At 42.4% G+C, this 26465-nt stretch overlaps 1 protein-coding gene across 1 annotated transcript in view; it reads left to right on the forward strand.

Moving 5' to 3' along the window:
* Positions 1-26465, forward strand: part of LOC124131351 (vitamin K-dependent gamma-carboxylase-like) — a 101222-nt gene that overhangs the window by 38041 nt on the left and 36716 nt on the right. The window contains exons 2-5 of the mRNA XM_046494573.2: positions 20-200; positions 17292-17447; positions 19868-20033; positions 21130-21208. Coding sequence (XP_046350529.1) covers positions 35-200; positions 17292-17447; positions 19868-20033; positions 21130-21208 — 567 coding nt within the window. The 5' untranslated portion in view covers positions 20-34. The remainder of the gene's footprint in view (positions 1-19; positions 201-17291; positions 17448-19867; positions 20034-21129; positions 21209-26465) is intronic.

The following is a 26465-nucleotide window of genomic DNA, read 5'->3' on the forward strand; positions in this document are numbered from 1 at the left end:
ACACATTTCTCTCTTCCAGAACCCTCCACCAACAATGGCCAAGAAGAAGTCGCAGCCACAGCCTGTGGCCAAGACAAAAGACTGTTTCCATGAAGTGTTTGGCTTTTCACTGGCAGACCTGTCTTCCCCGTCTGCTGTAGTCCGTCTGCTGTGTCGCCCATCTGATCCAGCCTGTCTCGGGGTTACTCGCTTCCTGTTTGGTAAGTATTGACAAGGATCCTGATGGATGTAATTAGATTGAGGACAATAATCTGAACAAAGACCAAACCCAGAGAGCCCATCGGGAACTGTCAAATTGGACGGTATGTGTGTAGTTAACACTGCAATGACTTGGCATATGGCTGATCCATTGAAATAAGGTTGTTAGACATGTAAGATGGGATTTGTGGGTATCGGGAAGCAGGTAAGCTGATTTCTCGCTTCACGGAAATAAAAAGGTCTTCAAGACAAATATGGTTGTGTGCTGAAATGCCCTTTACTTAGACCAGTGGGAGCAGTTGTCCAAGTTAAATGTCAAAGTCAGGGTTTGATTTCTCACAAGGACACATTGTGTGAATGTGGTAACAGGGTCCCTCCTGAACCCACCGGGTTGTGAACTCCATATTATTTCTGAACGAATAATACTTACACGCCATGTTATAACTGGAATACTGTTAAAAGCAGCGTTAAACCCAACTCACTCACTCACTGACTATTCAAGGCCTTGAGGGATGCATGAAGCTTTTTCTGGTAGTTCTTACGACCACTGCTCAATTGGAGTTGTTTTTTTAACTTCCTTGCTATTTAAGTAACTTTAGTGATCAGTGTTGGAGAGGGGTTGTGAAATATGGGCACACAAGCTAAGCAATCACCTCAGATCTCTTACTGTTTTTGCCGTCTGGATTTGAACGTAAATATGATTGATCTTGCCAGTAGGCAACATTGAATGAATGTGTCGTCTTTAAGAACTAAATGAATGGGTCTTCAGAATCTTCTTTGTTGGAGGGCTATATATGTGCCTATGTAGGTCACAGTAATTATGAAATTTATTAACAGCGAGGATAAATAACAGATTTCTCTTACATTACGAGAATGTTGAGTAAGATATAATCCAGGGTGAATGTGTCCCAAGAATTTTCCAATAATAAATACATATAACATCATCCAGTCAGGCTACACCCAGGACCCAACATCAGAAGTTTCACATGCTCTGGCACAAACAGTTTGAAAATCAATATCAACTTTTATATTCCAGATGTACAAAAAACTTTTCAATTTGGATCAGAATTTGATCAGTTCATCTGATTTATCTGCGTCCTGTTTCTTCCAACGTGTTTATCAGCTGATGTCCCGAAGTCTTGAAATAGACGTGTGTCTCTCAACAATAGCCTTGTATGGGCAGTCAAGCAACATCTTTCATCACAAGCTTCGCCGATTTAATCTCATGTCCAACATATTCAGATTTTGCAGTGGATAAGGTTGATGGTTTTTGTCCATGCAGCCACATTCTAGTTACCATGCCGATTTGATGCAATGCATGGCAAGAACTGTATTCAGTGTGGGTTGTGATCACCCTTATCACAAGTAGAGCAAATATTCCCCTGATTACATACTATCAATGCAAGATGCAGATGAATACTACTGGGGCAGACAACATCAGCAGGATTCTGTCTTCGATACATGGTATTAGATGAAATATTAATCTTCTTTTGATGTTACCCTGTTGACCATTATCCAAGCCTTTCAGCTCACTTGTACCCAATTCATCTTCAAAGTACATATTGACTGTAATAAGGCTCATTATAAATCATTGGAAGTTATGTTGTGATTTTCTTAATGACCTTCAATGCTGACTCAACTTTGCATGATGTCCTTGCTGTGTTTTGATAGGGGACTGCTGTAGTTATCTGAAAGTTTTCCTGTTGACCTTCACAGAGCTCAACATTGCTTATTTTAATATGGACATACCAAACTTCCTCTATTAGACGCCCAGGCATCTATTAATTTCATGCAAGCTGTTGACCCGGCGTCTATTCAGTTTAATGCTGTTCAAAGTGGGCACTCATCCTATAAAATTCAAAATTCTGCAGATACAAAGGGTACATTTGCAGAAAATTATCATTATTAATTTCCAACATGTGCCAGTATTAGAGACCCAGCATTGTTTTTTTGACAGAATGTATGACCCAGCATCTAATATTTGTTTGTTTGTTTGTTTGTTTGTTTGTTTGTTTGTTTGTTTGTTGTTTAACGTCGCACTCAGCAATATTCCAGCTATATGACGGCAGTCTGTAAATAATCGAGTCAGGACCAGACAATGCAGTGATTGACATCATGCGCATCGATCCAATTGGGATTGGTATCCTGCATCAACTAAGTCAGTGAGCCTGACCACACGATCCCGTTAGTCGCCTTTTACGACAAGCATAGTCGCCTTTTACGGCAAGCATGGGTTGCTGAAGACCTATTCTACCCCGGATCTTCAGGGGTCAGCATCTAATAAAGGAAATACGGTAGTCTTAGGCATTATTGTCTGTCTTCTGTATGTGATTGAAGGAAGCAGTGGGATGCAGGTTGAAATAGATTCCACTGTATTGCAATAGGTGACTAGAACTGGATTGGGGGATAGGCTTGGTGATTTGGATAATTGAGTGTCATCATATCAGAACAGCATGGGACTCTGTATCCACCACTGGTGTGTGCCTCGGACTTGATGATTTACCAACCATTATCATATACCTGAACTGTTGCTGACTGCAGCGCCGCACTGCAAACAAACAACACATCCAGATACTCACTGCTCAAGAGCACTGCTCTTTTGAAGAAGATGGCCTTCTAATAAGAGGGAACCATTTTCAGAGAATTCTCTTTAAAGGAATCTAGGAACAGTCACAGCAAATGAGTCCATGAGTTTGGTTTTACAACGCTTTTGGCAATATTCCTGTAATATCATGGTAGGGGACACCAAAAATTGGCTTCACATATTGTATCCTTGTGATCTTGTGATGAATCGAACTGGGACTTCAGTGTGATTAGCGAACACTTTAACCACCAGGATTAGTAAACCATCCCCATCTTGGTTAATCCAGGGCGGTAGTGTAGCCTAGTGGTTAAAGCATTCACTCGTCAAACTGAAGACCCAGGTTTGATTCCCCAAACGGGTACAATGTGTGAAGCCCATTTCTGGTGTCCCCGCTGTGATATTGCTGGAATATTGCTTTAAAAAAGCGGCGTAAAACTATACTGACTCACTCACTCTTGGTTAATCCTCTTTAACAACCATCTATTTTTCATGTTATAAAAAATGTTCCATATGTAGATTGTTGGTTATGGAAGAATGAGAATCTGGGAATGAGAATGGTGTTGGTAAAGCTTTGAAAAATGTTTTATGGTAGACACGTGGAGAACATTTCCAAATTTGACGCATCAGTGACAAAAATTATGTCCAATGCAGCCTATTTTTACTTGTACGCTATGTTCCTGGGTTTTTTTAGGTGAAAAATTGACTTGCCTTTGGATGTGTTTGTGACAGGACCGCCAGGTGGGACAGAATTTGTTACCTTTTTCACAAACACTTGGTGTCGTCACTATTTTATAGTGATACATACAGTTAGAATTGTGCAATGGTCTCTGCTATCATCAGAGATTTCTTAGGATTGTGGAATGAATTTTGTCACTTTTTATCCCCCGCCGCGCGAAAGCGCGAAGCGGGGGATATAGTATTCACGACCGTCCGTACGTACGTCCGTACGTCCGTCCATACGTCCCACCTGTTTGTTGCCGCGATATCTCAAGAACTAAACACTGGATTGTCTTCATATTTGGAACTATGGTGTATAAACAGACACCGCAGACACCAGTCGGTTTTGGTGACCTTGATCCCATTTTCAAGGTCACAGCAGACAAATCTGCTTTTAGAGTTGGAAAACGGTGTTGCCGCGATATCTCAAGAACTAAACACGGGATTGTCTTCATATTTGGAACTATGGTGTATATACAGACACCGCAGACACCAGTCGGTTTTGGTGACCTTGACCCCATTTTCAAGGTCACAGCAGGCAAATCTGCTTTTGGAGTTGGAAAACGGTGTTGCCGCGATATCTCAAGAACTAAACACGGGATTGTCTTCATATTTGGAACTATGGTGTATATACAGACACCGCAGACACCAGTCGGTTTTGGTGACCTTGACCCCATTTTCAAGGTCACAGCAGGCAAATCTGCTTTTGGAGTTAGAAAACGGTGTTGCCGCGATATCTCAAGAACTAAACACTGGATTGTCTTCATATTTGGAACTATGGTGTATATACAGACTCCGAAGACACCAGTCGGTTTTGGTGACCTTGATCCCATTTTCAAGGTCACAGCAGGCAAATCTGCTTTTAGAGTTGGAAAACGGTGTTTCCGCGATATCTCAAGAACTAAACACTGGATTGTCTTCATATTTGGAACTATGGTGTAAATACAGACACCGCAGACACCAGTCGGTTTTGGTGACCTTGACCCCATTTTCAAGGTCACAGCAGGCAAATCTGTTTTTGGAGTTGGAAAACGGTGTTGCCACAATATCTCAAGAACTAATCGCTGGATTGTCTTCATATTTGGTACTATGGTGTATATACAGGCGGGGGATATTTCGTCACTCTGTGACAAATACTTGTATTTAACTGTTTTCTGTAGGACACAACAAAGCCTCTACATTCAGTGGTATGGTCTCTGTAGATTACATATAAGTACCTTATTTAGGCTGTTTTCCAGATTTGAAGAATGCAAGCAAAACTGTTGCAGTGAGTGTTTTGAGATAGAGTAGGCAGTATAGGTCTGACAATTGCACTTGAAACGTCTAGGAATGCACAGTTTATTATTGTTTTTATGACAATATAAAACCCTATGGTACAACACTGAATCAACTTAAGAGAAATGATAGGTCGTCTCTCAAAACTTTTTATTTCTTTTAACATCATACTGTCATGAGTTGAACTGTTATATTTTGAAAAGTTGGACAAAGAATATGTATGATTCATCTGAAACTGGGAATATGGCAGATATTCAATGACTTTTGTGGCATCCTTAGAAACAGTGAAGACAGTGTTGAATTATTCGAATTTAGCTTCTTTATGTGTTACTGTGACAGTTGGTGCAGTTTTTGTTTGTTTGTTTGTTGTTTAACGCCGGACTCAGCAATATTCCAGCTATATGACAGCGGTCTGTGAATAATAAAGTCTGGACAAGACAATCGAGTGATTGACATCATGGGCATCAATCCACACAAATGGGATACAATGACATCTATCCACCAAGTCAACGAGTCTGACCACCCGATCCCATTAGTCACCTCTTACGACAAGCATAGTCGCCTTTTACGGCAAGCATGGGTTGCTGAAGACCTATTCTACCCGGATCTTCACAGGTCAGTTGGTACAGATGCTAGTTGTCAGTTGCTTGATGTACATGACAAGGGCACTAGCATCTGTACTGAAACGTCACATTAAACAATAATGTTGAAATGCATCCGTCCCATTTTCCACATTGATACTACATGTACTATACTAAAGCATCTGTGATGTCAGTCATAGACTAATCAAAAGAAGTTAAGGACTACCCAATTCTTTCCTGGCATGACAAATTAACTAAGTTATATGAAAGAATCGAGTGATCCTTAACCTCTTTTGAGAAGTATATTAACCCTATACCTGTCTACGGCCAATTAAGTAAGGGTACTGTTAGGAGCAGCATGAAGGCTTGTAACTTGGGGTGTTAAGATTGATATTGAACTATAATTGTGGAAATGAGCTGTCACAGATTTGGTTCCTACATTTCAGTCATTCATCACATACCAACACAGAGAATTTCTTTCTTCAAATTGGCAACCTCTCAACAAGATATGTTTGCAATGACTCTCAGATCCTGCTGTGTATTTTTAGTACACTTGTGCCAGTGGTTCGTGAGAATTAGATTATACTGGGGTCTGTCATCCAGTAAAAAGGCTTACAGTTTATCCATCTCCTCCCAAACGCCTTGATCTCGGGTCCCCCAGCACTCGTGTTCTTGATTATTGAACTCCTAATTCACTTTACCCATTACTTATACATTGAAGCTGTTTGATTTATCATTTTGTATGGAGATTATGGCTGGTAAAAAATTACTTTTGTGTCTTTGGGGTGAAAAATGAGTTCGCTCTTAATTTCATTAATTTGTTATTAAGAATATGTAGCAATTTTGTACATGATTTATGGTAAAGCATTCAGGGTTTTTTAAAGAGTTTGTTACAACCATTACAGTATGTCCGTGTTTGATATTACCATGTTCTGCACTATATGGTGGGTAGGTATCACTACGCCAGTAGACCAGTGAAGAACTGGGTTAGAATAGGTCTTCAGCAACCCATGCTTGCCGTCAAAGGTGACTCTGCTTGTTGTAAGGGGCGACTAACGGGATTGGGTGGTCAGGCTTGCTGACTTATTTGATACATGTCATCATATCCCAATTGCATGGATCGATGCTCATGATGTTAATCACTGGATTGTCTGGTTCAGACTGGATTATTTACAGAATGCTGGAATATTGCTGAGTGCAGCGTTAAACAACAAACAAACAAAATAACACTGTAGAGGCCTGTTATGATATTGTCAGTTTCTGCATCGTTTCTGGACGCCATCTTGTATCTACCTTCCGATGTTGTAGTACATGTGTTTGGGCAATAAAGCGTTTGACTGCCATCCCCTTGGAGACCTTGTCTCTGGTTGGTGTCTTACCCTGGTGCTGTCTGTATCTTAGCTAACCTGAACCAAAGTACTTATGAGCCATAACGAGTGGGTTTGCTGCATACTATACATGCATGTATGTAGCTTTCTTTAAGCAAGTTAAGTAGCAGGTGCTTGTCAATGTATGTGACTGCACACTTATTTGAATTCGTGATGGATTGATAACATGATCATTTTCAGTATGCAGAAGAATATGTGGCAGTTTTGGTTGACGTTTGGAATTGTTGAAGTAAATATATTATGATCTGAAACAAGGTGAGCTACAGTACTGTTTTATGATTCAACTGATGCAACATTTTGAAATCATTGGCCATGATGCATTATTCTTTGTTTTCCAAACAAAAGTGTCATTGAAACGACACCATTCATCTGGATGTCATGATGAAGATGGAATATTGTTTTACGCCGCTTTTAGCAATATTCCAGCAACATCACGGCAGGCGACACCAGAAATGGGCTTCACACATTATACCCATGTGGGGAATAGAACCCGGGTCTTTGGCATGACTAGCGAACGCTTTAACCACAAGGCAACCCCACCCCGTGGAAATGGAACATTAGGTTGCTAAAATGGATATTTTGATTTATGAGGGTATTTTATGGGAAATCCTGTCCGAAGTTTGAGTATTGCCACCTTGGGACGTTAAAGCCAAGGGCTATTCATCCAGTGGAACTATTGCCTCCACACATCAGACTGCCTCCGTTGTCTAGTGGATAGAGCGTCTGCCTGGACAGTGGAGTGTTGGTGTAATCCCTGGTGGCATCATACCAAAATACATACTTGTTGTTGTCCTGGCTGGTGCTGTCTGGTGCTTGGTATCAAGGGGATAAAACAAGGACTGATCGGCTCAGAGTCCGTATAGTGTCTCAGTGTGGTATTCATGTTAAAACAGGTACCTGAGTAGGCAGCACTAAACAACAGCCTAGTCCAGACTATTAGAAGAAGACACACACAGAGACGTGCATGCACATCACTATGAAAGTGCTTAATGTTGAACGTGACATTAAACCTCATTTCACAAAGCTTCTGCTGCACAAGGATAATCAAGAACCAGTCTCCAAGAGAAGCCTGTTCGGAAATCTTTATGTCAGTGAATAAGGCATTATGAGAAGGGCATATTTAGCAGTCAAATATTTTTGTGTTTTAAGAAGTATTTATTTTTAACCTTTAAGAATTGAGTGGGTAATCATAGTGCAAATGATGGAAAAATATTTATCATTTCAAGTTCTCTGTACTCTTACATTACTAAGCATGTGAGCTTCCGTCTCAGCATCAGTAGTGTATTGTATTGACTGAGCTTTCACCTGAGATGGGTACACCTAAATACTCATCATTAACGCTGGCATTTAGATAATTACGCAAATCAATTATTGAAAAAATGAAAAGCATGTAATAGAACGAAAATCTCAGAATAATCACTGGACATTGTACAGATTTTCTATTGCAGCATATCAGATTCTAATGATCTGCCAATCTGCCACTGCACACTGACAGGTAGGCGGCCATCTTGGAAATATGTCAAAAACAATTTGCATCAGTAACTTGAGTTGTCCCAGAAATGTAACCGACAACAGTGTTTAAAAAATTAACTTCATTTCAGTTGTCATCATGATAAAACTTCTTCAACATTAAATATATTTTAATGGCATTCTCAGCTGAGGCAAAAGGACTGATTATGCTTTAAATTATTGAAGAAGCAAGCTCACAGGGGGATTCCTATGTTAAATGTCAGAAAATTTAGTTCAGTTAAACTCCATGCAAATCTTTGTAAAAACACTGACATGTTTAACAACATGATGTCTAAATGCTCTAGACACTAATTCTGCCATGATGTATGGTAATCTTTACCTCCAAGGCATGGAGGAACCTCAAAATGTCCGTGAGCTTTTTCCATTGAATTCTCAAATCATATTGAGAATGTCTTAATTTCTGGCTTATGTTTTGCTTTATGCGATATGATTTGAAAACTTTCTAACATGTCACTAAATGTCACAGGGAGAGAGATGTTTTTGTTAAATAAAGATAAACATCCTTCAGCTCAAGTGTGTCATGACATTTTAGAAACCAGACAGAATTCTGAGCTTGTTTTCCTTCAAATGTGACTTTGTGAGAACTGTTAACATGGTTAAGCAATTATACTGAGCATTTAATAACATCATTGAATATAGCCTGTTGAGGTTAATTTGGCATATATTTGATGGTTTGGAAAGTTTGTACAATTGACAATTGCAGAGGTTAGATAATAATCTTTGAATGGCATTTAGAAGTGATGCACATAAGGAAGTGAATTTATGGATGTCAACTTCCCTCCTTTGAGGAAACACAACGTTTCGGAGTATATGCTTCCTCCTTCATCAGGTGAATGTAAATAATAATGTTTGTTGTGTGGTTATCACTCAATTTTCTAGCTATATGTGTAATTGTAACTTCTCTTTTATTTTGATTTGTCACTATGTAAGAAATGTTAAACTGGACATTTAATAACATCATCTGCTATTGAGGATAATATGGCATATATATGATAGTTTGCAAAGTTCATACCCATAACATATGCAAAGGTCAAAATAGTTTTGTTTGTTTCTTGTGTAATACTGCTCTCCGCAACATCCATCTTTACGACAGTGGCCGACGATTGAGTCTGGACAAGACAATCCAGTGATCAATATTGTGAGCAATGATGACACGCCATCAACCAAATCACCTTGCCTGACAACTCGATTGCCTCTTACAACCAGTATGGGTTCCTTGGGAGTAATTCAAAATGGTTGTGATTGTGTCAAAATGTTTCTGTTCAAGTTGTAGAAACCTGTCATAACTAACTGCCAAAACCCATATTGCAGTATTAAGCTGGTGTATCAGGTACACATAGGAAGTGGTGGGGTAGCCTGGGAGTAAGATGGGGTAGCCAGATGTTGAGGTGGGGGTAGCCTGGTGTTGAGGTGGAGAAGCATGGTGTTGAAGTGGGGTAGCCTGGGGTTGAGGTGAGGTAGCCTGGGGTTGAGGTGGAGAAGCATGGTGTGGAGGTGGAGTAGCCTGGTGTTGAAGTGGGGTAGCTTGGTGTTGAAGTGGGGTAGCCTGGTGTTGAAGTGGGGTAGCCTGGTGTTGAAGTGGGGTAGCCTGGTGTTGAGGTGAAGAAGCCTGGTGTTAAGGTGAAGCAGCCTGGTGTTGAGGTGGGGCAGCATGGTGTTGAGGTGGGGCAGCATGGTGGTAAGGTGGGGTAGCCTGGTGTTGAGGTGGGGTAGCCTGGTGTTGAGGTGGGTCAGCCTGGTGTTGAGGTGAAGAAGCCTGGTGGTAAGGTGGGGTAGCCTGGTGTTAAGATGGGGTAGCATGGTGCTAAGGTGGGGTATCCTGGTGGTAAGGTGGGGTAGCCTGGTGTTGAGGTGGGGTAGCCTGGTGTTGAGGTGGGGTAGCCTGGTGTTGTTGAGGTGGAGTAGCCTGGTGTTGAGGTGGAGTAGCCTGGTGTTGAGGTGAAGAAGCCTGGTGTTGAGGTGGAGTAGCCTGGTGTTGAGGTGAAGAAGCCTGGTGTTGAGGTGGAGTAGCCTGGTGTTGAGGTGAAGAAGCCTGGCGTTAAGGTGGGGTAGCATGGTGTTGAGGTGGGGTAGCCTGGTGTTGAGGTGAAGAAGCCTGGTGTTAAGGTGGGGTAGCCTGGTGTTGAGCCGGGGTAGCCTGGTGGTGTTGAGGTGAAGAAGCCTGGTGTTGAGGTGGGGTAGCCTGGTGTTGAGGTGAAGAAGCCTGGTGTTGAGGTCAGGTAGCATGGTGTTGAGGTGGGGTAGCCTGGTGTTGAGGTGGGGTAGCCTGGTGTTGAGGTGGGGTAGCATGGTGGTGTTGAGGTGGGGTAGCCTGGTGTTGAGGTGAAGAAGCCTGGTGTTAAGGTGGGGTAGCATGGTGTTGAGGTGAAGAAGCCTGGTGTTGAGGTGGGGTAGCATGGTGTTGAGGTGTGGTAGCCTGGTGTTGAGGTGAAGAAGCCTGGTGTTGAGGTCGGGTAGCCTGGTGTTGAGGTGAAGAAGCCTGGTGTTGAGGTGGGGTAGCATGGTGTTGAGGTGGGGCAGCATGGTGGTAAGGTTGGGTAGCATGGTGGTAAGGTGGGGTAGCCTGGTGTTAAGGTGGAGTAGCCTGATTTTAAGGTGGGGCAGCATGGTGTTGAGGTGGGGCAGCCTGGTGTTGAGGTGGGGTAGCATGGTGTTGAGGTGGGGCAGCATGGTGGTAAGGTGGGGAAGCATGGTGGAAAGGTGGGGTAGCCTGGTGTTAAGGTGAGGAAGCCTGGTGGTAAGGTGGGGTAGCATGGTGTTGAGGTGGGGTAGCCTGGTGGTAAGGTGAGGAAGCCTGGTGTTAAGGTGAGGAAGCCTGGTGGTAAGGTGGGGTAGCATGGTGTTGAGGTGGGGTAGCATGGTGGTGTTAAGGTGGGGTAGCATGGTGGTAAGGTGGGGTAGCATGGTGGTAAGGTGGGGTAGCCTGGTGTTAAGGTGGGGTAGCCTGGTGGTAAGGTGGGGTAGCATGGTGTTGAGGTGGGGTAGCATGGTGTTAAGGTGGGGTAGCATGGTGGTAAGGTAGAGTAGCATGGTGGTAAGGTGAAGAAGCCTGGTGGTAAGGTGGGGTAGCATGGTGTTGAGGTGGAGTAGCATGGTGGTAAGGTGGGGTAGCATGGTGGTAAGGTGGAGTAGCATGGTGGTAAGGTGGGGAAGCCTGGTGGTAAGGTGGGGTAGCATGGTGTTGAGGTGGGGTAGCATGGTGGTAAGGTGGGGTAGCATGGTGGTAAGGTGGGGTAGCATGGTGGTAAGGTGGAGTAGCCTGGTGTTGAGGTGTGGTAGCATGGTGTTGAGGTGGGGTAGCATGGTGTTAAGGTGAGGAAGCCTGGTGGTAAGGTGGGGTAGCCTGGTGTTGAGGGGGGGTAGCCTGGTGTTAAGGTGGGGTAGCATGGTGTTCAGGTGAGGAAGCCTGGTGGTAAGGTGGGGTAGCCTGGTGTTGAGGGGGGTAGCCTGGTGTTAAGGTGGGGTAGCATGGTGGTAAGGTGAGGAAGCCTGGTGGTAAGGTGGGGTAGCCTGGTGTTGAGGGGGGGTAGCCTGGTGTTGAGGTGGGGTAGCCTGGTGTTGAGGTGGGGTAGCCTGGTGGTGTTGAGGTGGGGTAGCCTGGTGGTGTTGAGGTGGGGTAGCCTGGTGTTGAGGGGGGTAGCCTGGTGTTTAGGTGGGGTAGCCTGGTGTTGAGGTGGGGTAGCCTGGTGGTATTAAGGTGAGGAAGCCTGGTGGTAAGGTGGGGTAGCCTGGTGTTAAGGTCAGGTAGCCTGGTGTCAAGGTCGGGTAGCCTGGTGTTAAGGTGAGGAAGCCTGGTGGTAAGGTGGGGTAGCCTGGTGTTAAGGTCAGGTAGCCTGGTGTCAAGGTCGGGTAGCCTGGTGTTAAGGTGGGGTAGCATGGTGGTAAGGTGGGGTAGCCTGGTGTTCAGGTGAGGAAGCCTGGTGGTAAGGTGGGGTAGCCTGGTGTTAAGATTGGGTAGCCTGGTGTCAAGGTGAGGAAGCCTGGTGGTAAGGTGGGGTAGCCTGGTGTTAAGATTGGGTAGCCTGGTGTCAAGGTGAGGAAGCCTGGTGGTAAGTGTGCTCCTCATCACACCGAAGGCTCGGGTTTGATTCCCTACATGGGTGCTATGTGTGGAGCCATATTTGGTCTCCCAACAGGCTGCCATGATATTGCTGGAACATAGCAATAAACTTGCTCAATCACTGTAATTCTGGTATCCCCAAGCATACCCACAATTCAGTATGATCATTCAACTTTTGCTTCACTATCCTTAGGAAATTAGTCATCAAAGGAACCTATATCTTTGCCAGATCAAAACAGAAGCTAGAAACTCAAAGAGAATTGACAAATGGTAATACGTGTACAACATGGTAACTGTTTCCATTGTAATGTGTCTGCTCTGTATGTAGAAAGATACCATCAAACCATGTTTAGTGCTCCCATCAAACCGGCAGATCCTTCAGGCAGTTAGTGGAAAGGATTACTTTTATTAGATAATTGTCTAATGTTTTCGGACAGACGTAACTTTCTCCTCCGTAATCTGCTGACCCAAGATTAATTTGGAGATACTGTGCTACAAGCAACCAAATTAGTTGTGCTCGGAACACTGATTGCACAACAAGCCCCTCACATCCGTAACCCTCCTGTCCAAGCTTATTACAGTGTTTGTACACTCCACGGAAATGGTCCTACACTCAATCAGCATGGCTCCACGAAATGCATTCTTCCGCTGTAGCCTGAAATGTTTTGTCTTTTGAGCAAAGGAGTCACGCAAGGTTAAGAGGCAAAATGGACTAATCAGTGAATGTAATTGTCTGATGTACAGTGTTATTGTTGAGTGTAACTTTGATTGTATTACTGTTGATATCGGCATCAAAGGAACAGCGCCAGCATGATATTTCACCCTATCCTCCAGTACACAACTAATGGGCCTCATTTCAGGAACTGTTTTCTTTTGAAGCAATTATAAATGTTTGAGGATTCGGTCTTATAAGCCTGTTTATGATGTAAAGAAAAATCTTAAGAATGTTAGTTAAATTGATTTTCTTATAAGGATGAATAATTTGCTCTGCTAAATTCAATATTTGCCTGTTAGTCATGTTTAGATAATTTTGTAAACTTCGAGTAATTTCTCTGAAGAAGTAGTTTTGTCAGCAGGACGGACTTGAGTAAATAGGTTCTGCCTGTGTTGATGATCAGATACAGTGGGGAGTAGTTGCACAAATACCTCCAACTACCAGCCTTTCTTGACATTCTTCTCACATTCTGTGCTTGAAACATACTTGGAGTAGCAATTCAATTATTTCAGTTAATACATGAATAAAGGGACCTGTGAAGATCCGGGTTACAAAAGGTCTTCAGCAACCCATGCTTGCCGTAAAAGGCGACTATGCTTGTCGTAAGAGGCGACTAACGAGATCGGGTGGTCAGGCTTGTTGACTTGGTGGATGCTTGTCATCGTATCCCAATTGCATGGATCGATGCTCATGATATCAATCACTGGCTTGTCTTGTCCAGACTCGATTATTTACAGACTGCCGTCATATAGCTGGAATATTGCTGAGTGCGGCGTTGAACAAGAAACCAACGAACCAACCATGCATGAAAGGATGTGTGTGTGTGTTTGTATGTGTGTGAGCGTGTGCATGCATGTTGTTTAACACCTTTAACACATTATGATAACTGCTGGAAATACTCGAATATGGACCAGACAGTCCAGTGACTGATATTATGAGCAACAATCTACACTATCCGGGTACAATGACACGCCATCAACCAATCACCGAGCCTGACCGACCGATCCATTAAGTCCCGACTTGCAACCAGTGTAGGTTGCTGGGGACAAACTCTAACCCAGGGCATGGGAAAGTTCACTGAGATGATTGTTCACATTACCAGCCATTTAGCAAGCTGGGGAAACAGCTACGACAATTTCATGTAATGGACAGATGCACAATTTAATACTTGTAATTCAAGTAGGCTTGGGAAGTCTGAGCCAGTTTAATCCAGGCCGTCCAAACAACCCGTAGTTGTCTACTTGCTTATTTAGCATTCTGTATATCAATTTAGTAGCTAATGACTTCATTAATTACACAGACTTAACTAATTTCACAGACGTCGCTTATTACACTTCTCTAGTTCATTAATGAAACAGTGATTTCCCTAATTACACAGAGACTCCATTAATAACACTCAGACTTCACTAATTACACACACTTCACTAATTACACAGACTTCACTAGTTACACACACTTCATTAAATACTCAGACTTCACTAATTACACACTCTTCACTAATTACTCAGACTTCACTAATTACACAGATTTCACTAATTACAGAGACTCCATTAATAACACTCAGACTTCACTAATTACACACACTTCACTAATTACTCAGACTTCACTAATTACACAGAGATTTCACTAATTACACAGAGACTCCATTAATAACACTCAGACTTCACTAATTACACACACTTCACTAATTACTCAGACTTCACTAATTACACAGACTTAACTAATTACACTTACGCTTATTACACTTCTCTAGTTCATTAATTTAACAGTGATTTCCCTAAGTACACAGAGACTCCATTAATAACACTCAGACTTCACTTATTACACACACTTCACTAATTACACAGACTTCACTAGTTACACACACTTCATTAAATACTCAGACTTCACTAATTACACACTCTTCACTAATTACACAGACTTCACTAATTCCACAGACTTCACTGGTTACACACACTTCACTAATTACTCAGACTTCACTAATTACACACACTTCACTAATTACACAGAGACTTCACTGATTACACACACTTCACTAATTACTCAAACTTCACAAATATACAAGCAAACAAACAAACATTGTTAATACTGACAACCATTATTGATAAAATACCACTGTAGCTTCAGCATTCCTTCCTTTAGTGTCCATAAACAATCTGAGCAGATCAGTGTGTAATTTCTCCAAAACAACATGGTGGAAACGAGTATTTAATTATGGTCATACGGTTATGCTCATGATAAATGAGCAGTCATGGCAAAAGTGCTTCAAGCCATATGACACACATTGTAGAACAATATATCGTTTGTCTTCTTCATTTTTATCCCCCGCCACGCGAAAGCGCGAAGCGGGGGATATAGTATTCACGACCGTCCGTACGTCCGTCCGTACGTCACACCTGTTTGTTGCCGCGATATCTCAAGAACTAAACACTGGATTGTCTTCATATTTGGAACTATGGTTTATATACAGACTCCACAGACACCAGTCGGTTTTGGTGACCTTGACCCCATTTTCAAGGTCACAGCAGGCATATCTGCTTTTGGAGTTGGAAAACGGTGTTGCCGCGATATCTCAAGAACTATACACTGGATTGTCTTCATATTTGGAACTATGGTGTATATACAGACTCCGCAGACACCAGTCGGTTTTGGTGACCTTGATCCCATTTTCAAGGTCACAGCAGACAAATCTGCTTTTAGAGTTGGAAAACGGTGTTGCCGCGATATCTCAAGAACTGTACACTGGATTGTCTTCATATTTGGAACTATGGTGTATATACAGACTCCGCAGACACCAGTCGGTTTTGGTGACCTTGATCCCATTTTAAAGGTCACAGCAGGCAAATCTGCTTTTGGAGTTGGAAAACGGTGTTGCCGCGATATCTCAAGAACTGTACACTGGATTGTCTTCATATTTGGAACTATGGTGTATATACAGACACCGCAGACACCAGTCGGTTTTGGTGACCTTGACCCCATTGTCAAGGTCACAGCAGGCAAATCTGCTTTTGGAGTTAGAAAACGGTGTTGCCGCGATATCTCAAGAACTAATGACTGGATTGTCTTCATATTTGGAACTATAGTGTATATACAGACACCGCATACACCTGTCAGATTTGGTGACCTTGACCCCATTTTCAAGGTCACAGCAGGCAAATCTGTTTTTGGAGTTGGAAAACGGTGTTGCCACAATATCTCAAGAACTAATCGCTGGATTGTCTTCATATTTGGTACTATGGTGTACAGGCGGGGGATATTTCGTCACTCTGTGACAAATACTTGTCTTCTTTGGTATAGAAGTGGAAAAAGACAATAAAAGAAATATTGAATTATCATGAAAGTTGCTGTCCTTAATGTATAACTGTCCCTGTTTCAGGTCTGTTGATGATGTTCGACATCCACGAATAGAGAGTGATTGATTCATGCAGTGTCTGTCCTGACTGTATATCTGTCCCTGTTTCAGGTCTGTTGATGATGTCCGACATCCCCCAGGAGAGAGGGGTTGATTCATGCAGTGTCTGTCCTGACTGTATATCTGTCCCTGTTTCAGGTCTGTTGATGATGTCCGACATCCCCCAGGAGAGAGGGGTTGATTCATCGCTGTCTTTCCTGACTGTATATCTGTCCCTGTTTCAGGTCTGTTGATGATGTCCGACATCCCCCAGGAGAGAGGGGTTGATTCATGCAGTGTCTGTCCTGACTGTATATCTGTCCCTGTTTCAGGTCTGTTGATGATGTCCGACATCCCCCAGGAGAGAGGGGTTGATTCATCGCTGTCTGTCCTGACTGTATATCTGTCCCTGTTTCAGGTCTGTTGATGATGTCCGACATCCCCCAGGAGAGAGGGGTTGATTCATCGCTGTCTGTCCTGACTGTATATCTGTCCCTGTTTCATGTCTGTTGATGATGTTCGACATCCCCCAGGAGAGAGTGATTGATTCATGCAGTGTCTGTCCTGACTGTATATCTGTCCCTGTTTCAGGTCTGTTGATGATGTTCGACATCCCCCAGTAGAGAGGGATTGATTCTTGCAGTGTCTGTCCTGACTGTATATCTGTCCCTGTTTCAGGTCTGTTGATGATGTCCGACATCCACGAGTAGAGAGTGATTGATTCATGCAGTGTCTCTCCTGACTGTATATCTGTCCCTGTTTCAGGTCTGTTGATGATGTTCGACATCCCCCAGGAGAGAGGGGTTGATTCATGCAGTGTCTCTCCTGACTGTATATCTGTCCCTGTTTCAGGTCTGTTGATGATGTTCGACATCCCCCAGGAGAGAGGTCTGGGGATGGCGGATGTACGCTGGGGTAATGCAGACGAGTGTCGGTTCCCCCTCTTCAACTTCCTGCAGCCACTTCCCCTTGTGTGGATGTACATTGTGTACCTCATCATGCTTCTAGGTTAGTGCTCCCTATACGGCCAGTAGTGCCTTCCACTTGTCCAGAATAAAATGATACCAGAATGGGTCCATGCAGTTCTCCAACTTAATTTTTGCCTTTAGCGAGTGAGTGATTTAAAATCTTAAGTCATGTCAGCAAAATTTCAGAGCCATATTGTGACTACACAAAGTAATGTCATCAGACAGTAAAATAACTAGTAACTAGGGCTGGGACAAATCCAAATTTACTACAGTGATCCCTTGCTATTGTGCTCTCCGATAAAGCGCTACCTCGGTCATTGCATAATCAACCGTTTATCGCTGAATGGAGTTCTAATAATCTGTTTGAAAACATCCGCGGCAAGTCCCGGAAATACGATTGTTCAACTAGTTAACTTTTCACACTATACATCCTTTGATCTTAGAAGCGCATGCATGCAATAAAAGAGAACCACAAGCGAAGTTTATATTCTTAATTAGTGGGCAATCCAATTTGAGGCGACACTGTCAACTCACATGTAGTTGCTGTCACAACACGGCGGTCATTCCTTTTGATTCGGATCAAGTAACCGTATCAAACCAATTAATCTGGCTTGAATGTGTATCTATATTTGTTTGAATGTGTATGAATGCGAATAGTGCTGGTCAAAACTCTCGTTTTCCGTATTTTAAGCAACATGACCAATCAATGCCACTCAGGGGTGGAAATTTGCCATTTCCCGACTCCTGGGGCAAGTAGAAATACGAGGAAATTTGTTTCTAATGACGCTTTCTTGCCGAAATCTGCTACAAGTTTCGTGATTGGTCAATTTTGAGCACGTGACCTCATGCAGCCAATCAAATTACAGCTGTGATACCAAGCTCGTGTTTGATAAATTTCAGAAGTTGGCGAAAGATTTTTGTTAAATCATGTTATTCTGAACGTTTTAAGCAGGAAATCACTATATATATTAAAAATATGGAACTTCGTGAATGTATCGTGCTAGGTTACGAGCTGTGACAAAGATTTTTCATGCATATATTTTGCATTAAACGTTGTGTCCGAGCCGAGAATTCAAGGCGACGAAAGCCGAGATGTCATTTGACTTACATTACACGCGATCGCACGAAACGATGGAAATAATAACTTAGATGTACGTTTGATTACTTTTAGATATATTTTTGTTGATTTTATTTATCACTTTGTATAATATAGTTAAAGATTTGCTTAAAACGTCTTTATTTTGCTCTTTGACATGTTCGATGCGGATCCGTTGTCGAAATGTGTGTCCGAGAATTTTATTTTCAATAACATCGCGGGAAATAGTGAATAATTTTTTAATTTATTGATAAAAAATGATAAATTGAAATGGAATACGTATTTCAGACATTGTGAAATGTGACAGATTTAATAAATGAATGATATTACAGGTAGATCTAGGTCCATAAAAATATATACTATTTTGTCGTGACGTGAGATAAACACATATTGATGATTTGAGATTTGCCGAACGCGCTCCCCCGCCTCGGCCTCGGTTAAACGGCTCATCGTCTATAACGCCCACCAATTATTTGGACCCCATTGGTAGCGTTGTAGCGAGGTAGTCGTGTGGGTACCCGGGTCGTACTCAGGACCCACCTGACCCGAGTTCCCGAATTACCCATCTCAGCCCTAACATCATAGATTTGTGTTTAGAACTAGTTTGAAAAGAATACTTGAAAAGAAAAATACCGGTACTATTAAACAACAACATTATTAAAATTCCTTGCTAGGAACCATGCCAACCATGCCATGACCAGAACTCTTAGGTTTCCCCATAGTGTTTAGCATCTGCAACCTGCAATACCAGAACTCTTAGGTTTCCCCATAGTGTTTAGCATCTGCAACCTGCAATACCAGAACTCTTAGGTTTCCCCATAGTGTTTAGCATCTGCAACCTGCAATACCAGAACTCTTAGGTTTCCCCATAGTGTTTAGCATCTGCAACCTGCAATACCAGAACTCTTAGGTTTCCCCATAGTGTTTAGCATCTGCACCCTGCAATACCAGAACTCTTAGGTTTCCCCATAGTGTTTAGCATCTGCACCCTGCAATACCAGAACTCTTAGGTTTCCCCATAGTGTTTAGCATCTGCAACCTGCAATACCAGAACTCTTAGGTTTCCCCATAGTGTTTGGCATCTGCAACCTGCATCCCATCTGTCTTTCCTCTTGTTGGCAAGCCTTGTAACTGAATTATTGGTCAAAGCACTATTCAACCAAACTCAACATCAACTTGAACGACTGATGCTAATGTTGATGAAATCAAGAAGTATTTGCTTCAATGTTTTTCATGTAATATCTGGTACATTTAGACATAAACATATCGAAAATAAAATAGAGGTTCTCTTTGTGTCAGGAAAGAGGTTTGATAACTAGTGACTTCTCCAAACACCCACATGACCTTTCACCTTCCATATGCAGGTTCAGCAGGTATCATGCTGGGCTTCATGTTTCGCTGGAGTTGTCTGTCCTTCCTCCTCACCTACTGGTACGTCTTCCTGCTGGACAAGACATCCTGGAACAACCACTCCTACCTGTACGGTGTCCTGACCTTTGTTCTGCTGTTCTCTGATGCCAACAGATACTGGTAAGTGTCACAGTCTAGGAACAACCGCTCCTACCTGTACGGTGTCCTGACCTTTGTTCTGCTGTTCTCTGATGCCAACAGATACTGGTAAGTGTCAGTCTAGGAACAACCACTCCTACCTGTACGGTGTCCTGACCTTTGTTCTGCTGTTCTCTGATGCCAACAGATACTGGTAAGTGTCAGTCTAGGAACAATCACTCCTACCTGTACGGTGTCCTGACCTTCGTTCTGCTGTTCTCTGATGCCAACAGATACTGGTAAGTGTCAGTCTAGGAACAATCACTCCTACCTGTACGGTGTCCTGACCTTCGTTCTGCTGTTCTCTGATGCCAACAGATACTGGTAAGTGTCAGTCTAGGAACAACCACTCCTACCTGTACGGTGTCCTGACCTTTGTTCTGCTGTTCTCTGATGCCAACAGATACTGGTAAGTGTCAGTCTAGGAACAATCACTCCTACCTGTACGGTGTCCTGACCTTCGTTCTGCTGTTCTCTGATGCCAACAGATACTGGTAAGTGTCAGTCTAGGAACAACCACTCCTACCTGTACAGTGTCCTGACCTTCATTCTGATCTTCTGATGCCAACAGATACTGGTAAGTGTCACAGTCGAGGGACAATCACTCCTTCCTGTATGTTCTCCTGACCTTCGTTCTACTGTTCTCTGATGCCAACAGATACTGGTAAGTGTCCCAGCCTAGGAACAATCACTTCTACCTGTACAGTGTCCTGGCCTTGTTCTGATGTTCTGATGCCAACAGATACTGGTAAGTGTCACAGTCGAGGGACAATCACTCCTACCTGTACAGTGTCCTGACCTTCATTCCTACTGTATGGTATAGCCTCCATTATCCTTTCTTGTTTCTTTAGGACCTTTGTGTACACACAGTTTGCTTGTTGTACACCCTCTGGGGAACAAAGAGGAATATAACATTAAAGGGTTCTGTACAGTTGCAACGTGATATTTGAACATGAAATGATAGAGAAACTGTTCATGGATATGAATTTGGATTTTGAGACAATAAGGCACACATTTGTCCTTCACCTTGATCCTGATGGTGGGACTGCATCGTATTGACGTACATATTGTGTTTCAGGTCTCTGGATGGCTTGTTATTCCCGAAGATCCGAAATGCTCATGTTCCACTGTGGAATTACACTCTGCTGAGAACCTTGGTAGGTATGATTGCTGTGTATGTTACAACTGGTGTCTATTAACCATCATGGAATTGGATTAAATGTCTCAGCAGCAGGTGTCCATCGGAATGCTAGGGCAGAATAGGTCGCCAGTACCCCATGGTCATCCGAAGAGCTGACCAATGAGCATCTAGTGGTTACACTGTGCATGTGACCTGGCTGATTGTTTGTCATCATACCCCAAATGTGTGGATTGTCATCAACCACTGGTCTCCCTGACCCAGACTTGATTATTACCAGTCTTGTGAAACAGGACTGCTTTACGGTTTGGTTTGGTTTGGGGAATTGATTTGGCACATTTCATGAAAACCTCAAAGGTCAAGAGTTTGTGGTTAACGTTTATCAAAGGTATTGATACATTTCTGTTTCTCAACGGTCAACGTCACTTCTTGAGTACTTATGATTATTGTCATTAGTGGATATCCTACAATGGATTTATTTCACATACACCTAGGGAATTCTATTGTCACATGATATGAAATGGTCATAGATCAAGGTCACGAGATGGGAAAATGTCACTAAAACGTTTCTGGTTACACTTTCTCAGAAAAGTATGTGTGCATTTATGATAAACTTATATATTCCTTCTTTAGGATAGGGTGCTGGTTTGGAAAGCATTTGGTCAAAGTATGTCAAAGGTGAGGTGATGTGAAATGGGGTTTAGCATTGCGTCCAAGATTATTACACTTATATAGCAGTGTGTGTGTGTGTGTGTGTGTGTGTGTTTGACTGGACTGATGCTGATTTTATAGTGCTAGCCAACTAAAATACCATGCCGCAGTTTAACATAAAAAACCTACTCAGACACAATAAACTCCGAGCCGACCAGTCCTCATTTTAGCCCCTTGATGCCAAGCCCCAGACATGGTAACAACAAGTACCATCTTTTAATGTCTATTGTTATGACGCAGCCCGGGATCAAACCCCGGACCTTCCACTCTCCGGACACACTCTACCACTAGGCCCTGGAGGCATAAAATCAAATGTTTCAAAGACTGGTGCTATTGAAATATCAAGTAACTACAGATCTGACTACCTGTTGTTTGAAGTAGGTCGAAAAGAGAAAATTTGAACAAAAATGAAAGTCCATTGAGGTCTGAAACAAACTATTGAAATATGGGCATGTGACTCAGTTTTAATAATAATAATAATAATGTTGGCTTCATAAAACATCTCATCCACACATCTATTTTGCTTCCCCTGTCAAGGCATATCTCAATAAAGTATAGCAATATTTGGAGACCACCACCAACGAGGTGGACATTTGAACCTGTGAAAATGCACGGACTTTGTCAGTTCACCACCTCCATGTGTAAATTAGGTAATTACCTCAGGCTATAGGTCATTTTATACATACATGACAACACACAAATAATTTCTGTGCTTATCATACCTGTAAAAGTACCTTTTTAGGCTAATCACAATCAATTAGGAAATACTTCATTTAGTAGATTTGTGTTATTTTTATATATGCTATTTTCATAGCCCTGTGATTTGCATGTAAGAAATAAAGCCAGAAAAGCCTATTTCTTCCTTTTCGACAGTACTTTAGTTATTCTAAGCCTGGAAATAACATTTGGCACAACAATGTATCAAACTGACTTTTATGACTTGTCTCGACCCATTGCCTTGACCAGCTTTTTAAGTTAAATTAAGACAGGCAGTGGGTAGGTAGCCTTGTGGTTAATGTGTTTGCTTATCACTCAGAAGGCCTGGGTTTTATTCTCAGCATGGGTCAATGCTGGAAACAGCAACATCAGATCCATTGATTCCTTTCAGGAAAGCCAGGAGATTAGACTTTGATGATGATTGAACTATGTTTTTCCTTGGTAATCAGGGTGTGTTTGATTGAATAAATTCAAAGAGCTTTGTGTCGTATTTTCTCCCCCAAAACATTCGTGATGCATCTTTGAGTGGGCCATTGTTTTGATGATAAGAGGCTGGAGAATTGATTGAAGGACTGAAGCTGTTGCACACGCTTCCAATTATAGTCTTTGAATCACCAGGACAGAAACAATGTTGACAAATTAATTGAAATGCTGGAGTCAAGGTTTTCAATCACATGAGAAGTGGGTTTTTTTATTTGGCTAGCCATTAATGGTATGAATTTGATGAAATTTAGATTTAGATATGGATTTCTTTTCCAGACCAATATCAACAGTGAAACTGAAAAGTTTAATTATGTGAAATTGTAGATATTATCTCTGAACGGGAACATCCAATTTGATTTGGCAGCTCAGTTGTTGTATGATGAATCGATTTCAATAAAAGATTCCCTGCCTTTGTTGAAAAATTGCTAGTTTTAAAACAACTTTGGAAGAAAGTGGTTTATAAGGCTGACAAAAATTGCACTGTTTTACAGTGGTGTATGAAGAATATGAACAAATAGTATATGTGAAGCCCATTTCTGGTGTTCTAGGTCAAGATATTGCTGGAATATATCTAAAAGCAGCTCAAAACTAGCTTAAAACCATGCTCATTTACTCCCTACACCTGGCTCCATGTGTACAGTACATTCTCTGTAGCAGACTCCTTGTGTACAGTACATTCTCTGTAGCAGGCTCCATGTGTACAGTACATTCTCTGTAGCAGGCTCCATGTGTACAGTACATTCTCTGTAGCAGGCTCCTTGTGTACAGTACATTCTCTGTAGCAGGCTCCATGTGTACAGTACATTCTCTGCAGCAGGCTCCATGTGTACAGTACATTCTCTGTAGCAGGCTCCATGTGTACAGTACATTCTCTGTAGCAGGCTCCATGTGTACAGTACATTCTCTGTAGCAGGCTCCATGTGTACAGTACATTATCTGTAGCAGGCTTAACGTGTACAGTACATTCTCTGTAGCAGGCTCCATGTGTACAGTACATTATCTGTAGCAGGCTTAACGTGTACAGTACATTATCTGTAGCAGGCTTAATGTGTACAGTACATTCTCTGTAGCAGGCTCCTTGTGTACAGAACATTCTCTGTAGCAGGCTCAATGTGTACAGTACATTCTCTGTAGCAGGCTCCATGTGTACAGTACATTCTCTGTAGCAGGCTCCATGTGTACAGTACATTCTCTGTAGCAGGCTCCTTGTGTACAGTACATTCTCTGTAGCAGGCTTAACGTGTACAGTACATTCTCTGTAGCAGACTCCTTGTGTACAGTACATTCTCTGTAGCAGACTCCTTGTGTACAGTACATTCTCTGTAGCAGGCTCCTTGTGTACAGTACATTCTCTGTAGCAGGCTCAATGTGTACAGTACATTTTCTGTAGCAGGCTCCTTGTGTACAGTACATTCTCTGTAGCAGACTCCTTGTGTACAGTACATTTTCTGTAGCAGGCTCCATATGTACAGTACATTATCTGTAGCAGGCTCCTTGTGTACAGTACATTCTCTGTAGCAGGCTCCATGTGTACAGTACATTTTCTGTAGCAGGCTCCTTGTGTACAGTACATTCTCTGTAGCAGGCTCCTTGTGTACAGTACATTCTCTGTAGCAGACTCCTTGTGTACAGTACATTTTCTGTAGCAGGCTCCATGTGTACAGTACATTATCTGTAGCAGGCTCCTTGTGTACAGTACATTCTCTGTAGCAGGCTCCATGTGTACAGTACATTCTCTGTAGCAGACTCCTTGTGTACAGTACATTCTCTGTAGCAGGCTCCATGTGTACAGTACATTCTCTGTAGCAGGCTCCATGTGTACAGTACATTCTTTGTAGCAGGCTCCATGTGTACAGTACATTCTCTGTAGCAGGCTCCATGTGTACAGTACATTCTCTGTAGCAGGCTCCATGTGTACAGTACATTCTCTGTAGCAGGCTCCATGTGTACAGTACATTCTCTGTAGCAGGCTCCTTGTGTACAGTACATTCTCTGTAGCAGGCTCCATGTGTACAGTACATTCTTTGTAGCAGGCTCCATGTGTACAGTACATTCTCTGTAGCAGGCTCCATGTGTACAGTACATTCTCTGTAGCAGGCTCGACTAAAACGACTGAAATAAAGCTTAAAAATGAGAAAATCACCAGGACCGGCCAAATCACAAATGAACATATCTATTTCGCTGGAGATATGCTTCTAAAACACTTAACCCAGCTGTTTAACATGATGATACGAACATGCTACAGCCCTGCACTGTTGAGATCTTGAACAATTATTCCAATATATAAAGGAAACAATAAGGACAGATCGGATCCTACAAATTACAGAGGTATCACTCTGACGTCCGTGGTGGGAAAACTGTTCGAAAAGATCCTATTAGAGAGAATTGAGAGATATATCAAATATATGGAGCCCGACTTCCCACATAGATTACAATGTGGCTTCAGGCGAGAACATGGTGCAAACATAGCTACCTACACACTCAAAGAAGTCATATCTTTCTACACGGAAAGGTCTTCCAATGTATACACTGTGTTTCTTGATAATGAGAAAGCGTTTGATCGCATTTGGCACAATGGGCTACTCCTAAAATTATTCATCCTTGGTGTGCAAGGGAAAGCCTGCATATCATACGTCAGTCGTATCACGAATCTACTGCATGTGTCAAATATGCCGTTGAGACAAGTCGAACGTTCCCAATCGGACAAAGTGTAGGACAAGGACGTGTCTTATCCGCCTGGATGTTCCTTGTGTATATTAACGAGCTTATAATCCACCTTGACCATTTGAAACAAGGTGTTATGCTTGGACGTGATCACTGCCCAGTTGTCCTACTCGCGGATGACACAACTCTCATAAGCTCAACAAGTAGTGGCCTATGCATGTCCTTACAGACTGTACATCAATATGCTTGCCAATGGAGATTGACATATAATGCAAGCAAAAGCTGTGTTTTGGTGTTTAAAGGTGGAAACAAAATCAACCAACCATGTTCTTTTAGACTAGGTAACCATATACTGGAAATGAAATCGAACACTATATATGCAGGTTCTATTATCAGTACTCATTTAGAATCTGAAAGGACCAGGAGAGCTTGCGCCAAGGCGAGGAAGAATTTGAATTCCCTGAGAGATATTGGACTAAGAGCAGGTGGTCTGAACCCAGTCTGCTGTATGAAAATATGGCGTAGAGTAATAATTCCAGGTGCCTTCTACGCGTGTGAACTGTGGTCAAATATGTCCGAGACAGAGCACAATGAAATTGAAAAACTCCAGCACTACTTTGCACGTAATGTACAAAATTTTCATGTAAGATCTCCGACCGTTGCAACTATTCAGACGCTGGGATTGTGGACAATGACATCTG

The sequence above is a fragment of the Haliotis rufescens genome, unplaced genomic scaffold, assembly GCF_023055435.1.
Source record: "Haliotis rufescens isolate VD_foot unplaced genomic scaffold, xgHalRufe1.0.p SCAF_20, whole genome shotgun sequence".
NCBI lineage: Eukaryota > Metazoa > Mollusca > Gastropoda > Lepetellida > Haliotidae > Haliotis > Haliotis rufescens.